The following is a 10855-nucleotide window of genomic DNA, read 5'->3' on the forward strand; positions in this document are numbered from 1 at the left end:
CAGTGGCACCTTTAAGACCAAGTTTTATTCAGGTACAAGCTCTCCCTTCTCTGTGAGGACAGATCTGCACGTCCCCCCCCCAATAGCTAGCAATCCAAAACAGTCCAGTGGAGCCTGAGCGGTGGGTGTTGCCTTCTGACACACTTCCGTTGATGTCAGGGGGTGTGGCATATGCAAATAGGTTATGCTAATAAGTTATGCTAATGAGCTCCTGTACCTCTTTTTCTACAAAATGACCCCTGTATATAACTAGAAAGTGTACAAAAAGAGGTCCTTGAAGGCAATCGTTGACGACGCGGGCAATCCAGAATATGTACTAGTAATATTACTGAATGGAATATGTCCTAGTATGACTAATAGGTAATTGCTGTAAGGAGGTATTGCTGTACAGAAAACTATGGTACGTGTTCAAACATTCAACAATATTTAAGGAATAGAAGACACCACGGTATAATGGTCCCGTTCGGATGAAGTGCTAACGAAACGAACTTACATTCCGGAGAGCTTCATCGACGATTGCTTTCAAGGACCAGAGCAAAACAGGGACTTTTAATCACATGTGGTGGAAATGTGGAAAAATTAGGTCATACTGGATATGGCTGCATGAAGTTATACAAAAAGCTTTAAAAATCTCTATCCCTTTTACTCCGGAAGTATTCTTGTCAAGTATTATACCTGAACAATGTAAGAAAAAATGATTTACATGTCATCTTGCATGTGGTCATATCTGCCAGAATTTTGTTCGCTAAATATTGGAAGAAAACAGAAACTCCATCCAGAACTGAAATTATCAATAAAATATTGGAAGCAGCAGAATTCAATAAACTGACTTACTATCTGAAAAACCAAACAGAAGATCAATTTGAAAAAGTTTGGCTAAGATTTTATACTTGGACTGAAAACCACGATGGGTTAATAACTACAAATATTTAGGATTTTGAGGAAATATAATAAGAATCTCATCCCCCCCATTTTATAATTAAATAATCCTGTAAAAAAGAAACTATAGAAAAACGAAACGGTTCTATAGTAAGCAAGGGAAAATGTAAATAAGGCAAAACGATTTTCTTTCTTTTCAGAAAGTACTGAATTTAATTCCCCCCCACCGTATTTATGTTACTTATGTTCCGTATGTTTTTGCATGTCCTATGTTTAAAATAAATATTTTATAAAAAGGACCTCTTTTTGTACATTTTGTAATTATATGTATGTAACTGTTTTGCTGAAAGAATATACTGTGATTGAATGGTCTTGTTCCATAAGTGTAGCGCTTGATTTCAACTTCCTTGTAGGAACCCCCCCCCCCCCAATCATTTTGCATTACAAAAACCACTCGCTCCCCCACTGGGAAAAAAATACAGAGGACAGTTTCTCCTCTTCTGGCCCCCTGGAATTCTTATGGCATGAAACACACATACAAAAATCGGGGTGCCTTTATAGGTATAATATATATACAGCACATATACATTATGTATATAGTTCTTCCACATCTTGTTTCTTTTAGGAAAAGAAAAAAACGAACAAAAAAGGAAACAACCCCCCCCCCCAAATCTATTCCACGCTTCGGTTTGCTATCCCCGTGTCCTGACAGCAACTGAACGGATTCATACAAAAACTCCTGGAGGACCTCAAAGGGCCAAGTGACCGACTGTCCCCCGCAAAAGGGAAGAAAAAAAACAAACGTTTATCAAATGCTGCAAACTGGGACAGGGACCTCCTGGGCAGCGATCCTTTGCGGGGACTGCCTGGAGCCCCAAAGCCCCTCTCCCCCCAGAACCAGTGCCCGAGACCTCTACAAGAGCAGACCCTCAACGCCCTAAGCAGCAATGGCAGCACTGCTGACCTCCGTGGGAAGCGACGCTCTGCGTAAAGCAAAAGGTATCCACGTACTTAGGACCGGGATAAGGGGAGGCTCCCACCGAGTCAGGCCCGGCCTGCAGCTGGAAGCCTGCTCAGAGACAGACCGCCTAGCTGAGGAAAGCAGGGCCTGCCTGCTGCAGTTCTCACTCGCAGGGCCTCCTTTCGAGCAAGTGGCGCTGTCCCAACCCCAGCAACAAGCACCGAAGGCAAATGCGCTGCTGCCAGGCCGACGGGACTCAGCCGGTCGAAGTCACACAGCCGACCCCGACGCCACGGAGCGGTTGGCGAGGGGTACCCCTGGGGCCGGGGGGGGGAGATCTGCGTCCGCTGAGGCCTTTGCCATGGGACGGCACCGCCTCAGCAGGACGACACCAAGGCCACGTTCTGGTCCAAATCAGAAACGCCTTCCTGACCAACACCTGGAATATTAAGTTATTCACATTGCGGTTAAAACTTCATTAAAAAAAAATAGAAATGTTGTGTGCAACGCCACCGGCCGGCTGAGGGCGCCCCGGTGGCCGGCAGGTCCTCGGCTCGCCCGAGTGCCTCCTCTCGGACCGCCCTGCTCCTCTGACCGTTCAGGCTCGGGGGAGAAGGGGGGGGACACACCGGGAAGAGCTGCGGAGCTTCGCCCTCCCCGCGCCGAGCCCACTCCCCTTTCCGCGGCTCGCTCGCTTTTCGCACCTTCACAGAAGAGACCGTCGGCCGTGAGCACGGGGTGGATACCAAACGGAGCCACTGGCAAAGGGGGGGAAGGGAGCCGTATGGGGTTTCACCTTCCGCTTTCCCCAGAAACAAACCGGGGAGTTCTTCCCTCGAGGTGTGCGTGTGTGTCTGTGTGCGTCAGGGAGGGCCGCGGAGGGCCCCCGTGCCTCGTGGGTGTGTGGCCGTGCGCGGAAGCTGCCGCCGCCCCCTCCTGACCTCGGGATCTCAGGAGGAGTCGTGGTCCATGCTGCAGCCGAGGGCCTCGATGTCGTTGCTGATGTCCGAGATCATGCGGTCCCACTCGTCTCCCTCCGAGGGAGCTGACTGGTCGTCCGAGCTCCCGGTGGCTCCGTTGCCGTTGGTCGTGGAGTTGGAAGCGGAGCTCACCGTCCGCCGGTACCTCCCGAAGCTGTCGGTGATGATGCCTCGCCCGTCCTTCACGCCAAGTGTCTCTAGGAAGTTCTCAAAGTACTGGCTGTCCTTCTCGGGAATGAAGGGTCTAAGGCCTTTGGGGAAGGGAGGCGCGGGAGAGAAAGAGGCAAAACATGAAGAGGGAGGGGGAGGGGGGAGGAAGAGGAAAGAGAACAGCTCCGAGAGAACTTGTGGCTGATCCAAGGTCACACCGGCAGCTGCATGTGGAGGCGTGGGGGATCAAGCCCGGTTCTCCCAGAGAAGAAGAAGAAGAGGAAGAGATTGGATTTACACCCCCCGCCCTTCACTACCCACAGGTGTCTCAGAGCGACTCACAAACTCCTTTCCCTTCCCCTCCCCACTACAGACACCCTGGGAGGTAGGCGGGGGCTGAGAGAGCTCTGACAGAGACTGCTCTTTTTCAAGGACAGCTCTTATCAGAACTAGGGCTTGCCCAAGGCCATCTAGCCAGGTGCAAGTGGAGGAGTGGGGAATCAAACCCGGTTCTCCCAGATTAGAGTCCGCACACTTAACCACCACACCAAAAATTTATGCCCCGCCCTTCACTACCCAGAGGTGTCTCAGAGCAGCTTACAAACTCCTTCCCCTTCCCCTCCACCCAACAGACACCCTGTGAGGTAGGTGGGGCTGACAGAGCTCTGACAGAAATGGCTCTTTTTCAAGAACAGCTCTTATCAGAGCTATGGCTTGTCCAAGGTCATCCAGCAGCTACAAGTGGAGGAGTGGGGAATCAAATCCGGTTCTCCCAGATTAGAGTCCGTGCACTTAACCCACTACACCTACCTCACAGGGTGTCTGTTGTGGGGAGGGGAAGGGCAGGGTATAAATCCAATCTCTTCCCTTCTTCTTCTAAATCCGCAGCCAATAGGGAATTGTATTTAATACATCCCGTGGAAACCATTTGCTACAGCAAGAGCTGGTACGTCTTGTTGATGTGAAGTTCTATTTGACTTTGGTTCACCGAAAAGGATCTGCGTTTGAATCCAGGAGTTACTGGGCTTGCCAGAAAATGGCTGCTGTTTCATCTCCGGGGGGGAGGGGGGAACAGGGGAGAATTTCTGAATCTAGTTTTGCTGTTCCAAACGCTGACTCTAGGAGCACCGGGGAAGGCCGGACTCTCTTTTTCAAACGGCAGTGGCACTGGATAAGAACTAAATTTTTATCTCACGGAGAGAAGCGATAGGGACGTTTGCAACGTGGTCATGGCGGAAGGTGCCAACAAGTAGCCGCCGGCTTATGCAGGGTTCTCGAGGCGAGTGAGGAACAGAGGTGGCTGGCCTAACCAGGGCCGACTCTGCTTCGCTTCTGAGATCCGATGAGATTGGGCTAGCCTGGGCCATTCGGGTCAGGATTCGGCCGGGCGCCACTGTGAAATTCACCGGGACAGACACATGTATGTTTCCAGTTCTAGCTCTGAGACAGCAGAACCATTCCTGGAAACACTGTTTTGATCCTGACTAGCTTCTGTCCCCTGTCTGTCGATGCTCCAGGGGACCTGCTTTTTTTTTTAATAACACTTTATTGTATTTAATAGCCAGTTTGGTGTCGTGGTTCAGTGAGCGGACTCTAATCTGGGAGAGCCGGGTTTGATTCCCCACTTCTCCACTCGCACCTGGCTGGATGACCTTGGGCAAGCCGTAGTTCTGATAAGAGCTGTTCTTGAAAAACGGCAGTTTCTGTCAAGAGCTCTCTCAGCCCCACCCACCTCACAGGCAGTGTTCCCTCTAAGCTGAGTTAGTGTGAGCCAGCTCACAGTTTTTTAGCCTCCAACTCACAGCATTTTTGTCTTAGCTCAGGAAGGGTGGGGCTCCAGAGCAAACTAATTGATGCAGCAGCCAAATTGCTCGCTCACAACTTTAATGCCAGTAGCTCACAAAGTAGAATTTTTACTCACAAGACTCCACAACTTAGAGGGAACATTGCTCACAGGGTGTCTGTTGTGGGGAGGGGAAGGGAAAGGAGTTTGTAAGCTGCTCTGAGACACCTTTGGGTAGTGAAGGGCAGGGGGTATAAATCCAATTTCTTCATCTTCTTCAGTAAGAAGTAAACCAAAGAATATAATTTCAGTAGGTTACAAGAGGGAATTAAAAGGGTGGATTTTAAAACATCAACACAGCATCTTACTCATCGACTAACACAACCTCTGTGCACTGGAATTTTATCATGTAAGCTTGAACATCTAGGCTTATCTGATGTTCTGTTCTGATCTGATGTTCTGAGATCCGAAGAGATTGGGCTGGCCTGGGCCATTCGGGTCAGGATTCGGCCAGGCGCCACTGTGAAATTCACCGGGACAGACACATGTATGTTTCCAGTTCTAGCTCTGAGACGGCAGAACCATTTCTGGAAACACTGTTTTGATCCTGACTAGCTTCTGTCCCCTGTCTGTCAACATCTAGGCTTATCTGATGTTCTGATCTGATCTGATGTTCAGAGATCTGATGAGATTGGCCTGGGCCATCCGGGCCAGGATTCGGCCGGGCGCCACTGTGAAATTCACCGGGACAGACACATGTATGTTTCCAGTTCTAGCTCTGAGATGGCAGAACCATTTCTGGAAACACTGTTTTGATCCTGACTAGCTTCTGTCCCCTGTCTGTATTGGGCACCATATTACTAAAAAAAACACCTTTGACTTTCACATTACTAGGGATTAATCTTAGCCATGTGTCAGGAGATTAAATTTAACGACATTGGCACGTCCTAAATCCATTTTACTATAGTCTAGACTGTGTCTAAGACAGGGAGCCAAATATCCAGAGGGCTGGCTAACTCATCGGTGTCGCAGTCTTTACTGGGGGTCATATGAATTTTCTCTAATAAGAACCCACACCTTGTGTTGACCCATTTGGACTGTAGGGGGAGTTGAAGATTTCCAGGTTTGCGCGATGACTATTTTGGCTGCTGCTACTATCAGCAAATCCAGGGGACATGCTTGGCTATGGTGTGAGATGGGATGCCAGGTTAGGCGGACCCTCACCGGTCTGACCCAGCGGGGCTCTGTGTGCGCTCTTCTGGCTTCCACGGCCAACTTCAAGAAGCAAACAACCTGAGGAGAGGATCTTAAAATGGGTGAAGGAGACCCAGATGTGGCCCGCAGGCCAAAAAGCCTGTCCACCTTGAAGCGAGGATCACTGCACCTGTGTCTCATTACTTCCAAAAGTTGCACTGACTGAGCCACTAGAGGGAGCCACGACAAAACACAACTTGCTCGAATTGGGGTGTTTTTGGTTTTTAGTGCCAAATGGATTTCTTTTAACAGGGAGGGCGGCAGCTGCCTTCCCGACAACGGGTCTAGCTATTATCCAGAGCAGTGGTGGCGAACCTATGGCATGGGTGCCAGAGGCAGCACTCAGAGCCCTCTCTGTGGGCACGCGTGCCATCGCCCCAGCCAGGCCCAGACCATCATTAAAGTGTGGAATTCTCTGCCAAATAATTTTAAGTCAATGAAAGCATTTGGGATTGTTTTCCTTACTTTGTTTGGATCATCTTAAGTTAATGAAGGAGTTGTTTTTTCTAAAGTAAAACCTCAGTATTCATTCAGGTTAGATTGCCGTGTTGGGACTTTGTGATAAATAAGTGGGTTTTGGGTCGCAGTTTGGGCACTCGGTCTCTGAAAGGTTCGCCATCACTGATCCAGAGCATCCAAAAAGAATGAGCAAGCCCGAGCTGATACCCCACCCTCGACCCCCCATTCTGCAAGATTCACACTCAACTTCCCTCGCTCTTACTATGCCTGGACGGCAGCTGCTCCATTGATCTTCTGTCTTTCAAAAAAGTTTTGTTTATTTGGAGAAGAAGAAGAAGAAGAGATTGGATTTATACCCTGCCCTTCACTTGGAGTCCCAGAGCGGCTTAGAATCTCCTTTCCCTTCCCCTCCCTACAACAGACACCCAGTGAAGTAGGTGGGACTGAGAGAGCTCTTTTAAGAACTGCCCTTGAGAGAACAGCTCTGAAAGAACTTATGACTGACCCAAGGTCATCCAGCAGGTGCAAGTGGAGGAGTGGGGAATCAAACCCGGTTCTCTTGGATTAGAGTCTGCGCCGCTAACCACTACACCAAACTGGCTCTCTTCCACTAATAGCAGAACTTTCCCAAGCACCGAGGAGACTTCCCCTGATACCAAATGGGTCTCCACGATCCAACTCACAGTAAATATCAACACCGGCAGCCTTCTGGGATTAACTTTCGGCTAGCTAAACTTCCGGGGGGGGGGGGGGGTCACCCAGAAGAAGGAATTTCCTGCTGTCCCCGTAGAGCTGTCGCAGGCTGATGCAGAACTCTTGGATGGAGGCCCCGTTGCGGTACTCGTGCAAAAGCATGGCAAACTGCTGGATCTCGTGAGAGGAGAGTTTCGTTCGTAACTAGGAAAGAGAAAGACGGGGGGAAACCCATGAGTGGCGATTCCAGCATCGGAGGGAACAAGTCTACAATATGATACAGCATCCTCTCAACATCCATGCAATGTCATTGGTAGAAACTTCCCACACTGGGTCAGACAAGACGCTCAGTTTAGGTTTCCGTACTGTCTCAAGCACACGCATCAGCATGCCAAAGATCGGCTGGCGAACAGCCGCAAACCTTCTCTGGGTCCTTTTATGTGCCGAATTTGTCCTGCCTTAGTCCTGGAGCGTTTACACAAGTCCCAGTAAGTATAGTCGGTTGATAATCTACCAAAGAAAGAGTTTCCTTACTGATATATGCTGCCCGAAATACCATAGCATTGAATTGGAAGTTCCAAAATCTCCTACTGTCGCACAACGGCACCAAAAGATATGGAATCTGTATGTCATTGCAAAAGTAACAGACAATCTGGCACATCTCTCTCAATCTTCTACACAATCCAATTTCTCCACAATCTGGCTACCTATACTAGAATACCTTAAATCATGGAGTGAAATTCCACAGCTGCTTGATGACCTCAGCTTTTGACTCGTATTAGGGTAAAGATGTAGAGTTTTGATTAGACAAGCTATACAAATTGATTAAACGTCCCTGCAGTTATGTTTAAACTAGGAAGAAGGCCCGTTGTGGCAATAAAGACAACGAGCGCTAGGCAGGCCAGCCAGCGGCGGCTCCCCTCGTGTCTTCCCTCCAACCGCTCGAGACCCTGGGGGGCCAGGCCGCCTGGGCGTGGCCCCTCCCCGAACCCCACTGCCGGCAGAGGCCCCAGTGGGCCAGGGCGCCAGGCTTTGACCGCTCCCCCAGGCGGGGGCTTCCGGAGGCCTTTCTCTGCCCGGGCGGCTCGGTGGGTGAGTGGGGAGAGGTGGCACAGGGGCCTCCGGAGGCCTTTCCCCACCCGGGCGGCTCCCGCAGCGGTGGCACGATCGGGCTCCGGTCCCCAGCCGCCAGAGCATCTGTCTCGTCCACCCACTGCAAGGAGAGTGAGGTCGAGATGCCAGGTGCCGCCTCTGTGGGCGGGACCACGGCAAGGGAGACAGCAACGCAGCCAGTGGAGACAGATGCCCTGTGAGTGACACTCCAGGGCGCCAACCAATTCCGGAGCGTGGCGGAGTGTTCTGGAGAGTGCAACTTATAATATTGGGAGATATGATAACTATACTTCCTTGATTTTGCTGACAACTTGTATTTTACTGTCTGAAATTACAGTGCAATGTTTGTATTGAAAATTGTTAAAAATTAATAAAATATTAATCAGAAAGAAAGAAAGCCATTTGAAGTCGCTCTCTTCTTTGGGTCCCAAGTTCGCAGAGGGACTATGAAAGGCAGAAGGAACGCAGAGAAGGATTCTCAAGCGCTGCGACCAAAACTCTGATTTGCACAGATCCCAGCACAGAATTCTAAGGCTGCCCGAACTGCAGGCTCCGCAACTGAACTTCACTTTGTAGGACAAGGGACCACGTGGATGTGATTTCTGGATGTGATTTTTGACATTTTCTCTGACATAGATATTGACAGCTGTCACTGTGCCATTAAAAGTTTAATCATAGTAGATTCAGATCTTGGTATGTAACCTAGAAACTTTTGATGAGAGAAATCTACAGTAGAATATATATATTCTCTAACTGTATCTCCTTTATAAGAAGTTATATTTGGAAAGAAGTATTATTAGAGGCCTCTTAGACGGAATTAGACAGCAGTAGAACGGAATGCATATCTAGAAGTTACAAGGACACTTAGCACTGGAAGTGTTCCCTAAACAAAATATTCTCTTTGTATAGCAGGAGCCCCTGGTGCCAGGAGGCCTGCAAAGACCCAAAATTAATGTAAATCATTGGCACCTTATCAGCCAGCTCCCCAAAGCGAGGCGGAGGGAAGTTAGCCTCGCTGGGGTCATAAAGGATCCCAGTGTTCCTTAGTGTTTTGCATTGTTCGGAGGACCAGATAAGCTAGAGTAAGCTAATGTATTGTAGTTCCGCAGGGCCTGTAAAGTAAGCTAATGTATTGTAGTTCCACAGGGCCTGTAAGACGGAGCTCTTCCGCCAGGCTTTCATATAGGGGCCGCTGCTGCCACCACCACCACCAACGGTGGCAATACGGAATTAGACAGCAGTAGAACGGAATGCATATCTAGAAGTTACAAGGACACTTAGCACTGGAAGTGTTCCCTAAACAAAATATTCTCTTTGTATAGCAGGAGCCCCTGGTGCCAGGAAGCCTGCCAAGACCCAAAATTAATGTAAATCATTGGCACCTTATCAGCCAGCTCCCCAAAGCGAGGCGGAGGGAGGTTAGCCTCGCTGGGGCCAGAAAGGATCCCAGTGTTCCTTAATGTTTTGCAATGTTCGGAGGACCAGATAAGCTAGAGTAAGCTAAGGTATTGTCGAAGGCTTTCACGGCCGGAGTTCATTCGTTGCTGTAAATTTCCCAGGTTGTGTGGCCGTGGTCTTGTGTGACCACGGCCACACAACCCGGAAAATCTACAGCAACTAATAAGCTAATGTAATTACTGACACCCCCGACCAGCAGAAAAGAATGCCAATTGGGAGGTGTCGAGTCAAATGACGCTCTAGCGATGCCACCTGCCTGGTGCCAATTAGGAATTCTGTAAAGTGTAAATGATTATGGCAGGATACAACCTGGCTTCGCTGGGGACCAAAAAGGTACACAGCCCTGTATCTCCTGTTTCATTGCAATAATTATGGCAGACTTATCTAACTCGCCGGACTCTGCGTGTTACCAATTCGGCCCCGGGAGCACACAGGCACGGACTTGTGCATCAACTTTAAGCGGCCTTCCATGGAGTCAGACTATCTGCCTGCCAAGGTCAGTTTTGTCTGCTCAGACTGGCAGCGGCTCTCCGGGGTCTCGGGCAGGGGTCCTTCAGACCATCCACAATCTGATCCTTTTAACTGGAGATGCCTCTAAGGATTGAACCCGGGACTTTTTAACTGAAGATGCCAGGGACTGAACCCGGGACCTTCTGTGTGCCAAGAAGATGCTCTGCCAGTGACCCACAGCCTGCCAGTGACCCACAGTCCCGGAACACTTCAGGGCTACAGCCAAATGCCTGGTGGGCAGAGCACAATTAAGAAAATATACCAGAAGCCTGCTTTTCCCTTGCATAAGAAATAAAACAAAACAGCCTCAGATGTTCACAGATCACTTTTCCGATCACTTTTGAAAACAGATCAGCCAGTTATCATAATTGCCCATGTACAAATCGATGGTGCAACGTCATTTGGAGTACTGTGTACAGTTCTGGTCACCACACCTCAAAAAGGATATTATAGCATTGGGAAAAGTGCAGAAAAGGGCAACTAGAATGATCAAAGCGTTGGAACACTTTCCCTATGAAGAAAGGTTGAAGCGCTTGGGGCTCTTTAGCCTGGAGAAACGGCAGGTGAGGGGTGACATGATTGAGGTTTATAAGATTATGCATGGGATAGAGCAGG

At 49.3% G+C, this 10855-nt stretch overlaps 1 protein-coding gene across 1 annotated transcript in view; it reads right to left on the minus strand.

Annotated features, from left to right (window-relative positions):
* Nucleotides 1–1650: 1650 nt before the first annotated feature.
* CCM2 (cerebral cavernous malformation 2) overlaps nt 1651–10855 on the minus strand; it is a gene marked incomplete at its 5' end in the record, with an annotated part of 22683 nt that continues 13478 nt past the window's right edge. Inside the window, 2 exons of the mRNA XM_015411497.1 lie at nt 1651–3071; nt 7225–7363. Coding sequence (XP_015266983.1) covers nt 2791–3071; nt 7225–7363 — 420 coding nt within the window. The remainder of the gene's footprint in view (nt 3072–7224; nt 7364–10855) is intronic.

This window comes from Gekko japonicus, unplaced genomic scaffold (genome assembly GCF_001447785.1).
Source record: "Gekko japonicus isolate JY-2015 unplaced genomic scaffold, Gekko_japonicus_V1.1 scaffold5516, whole genome shotgun sequence".
In the NCBI taxonomy this organism is placed as follows: Eukaryota; Metazoa; Chordata; class Lepidosauria; order Squamata; family Gekkonidae; genus Gekko; species Gekko japonicus.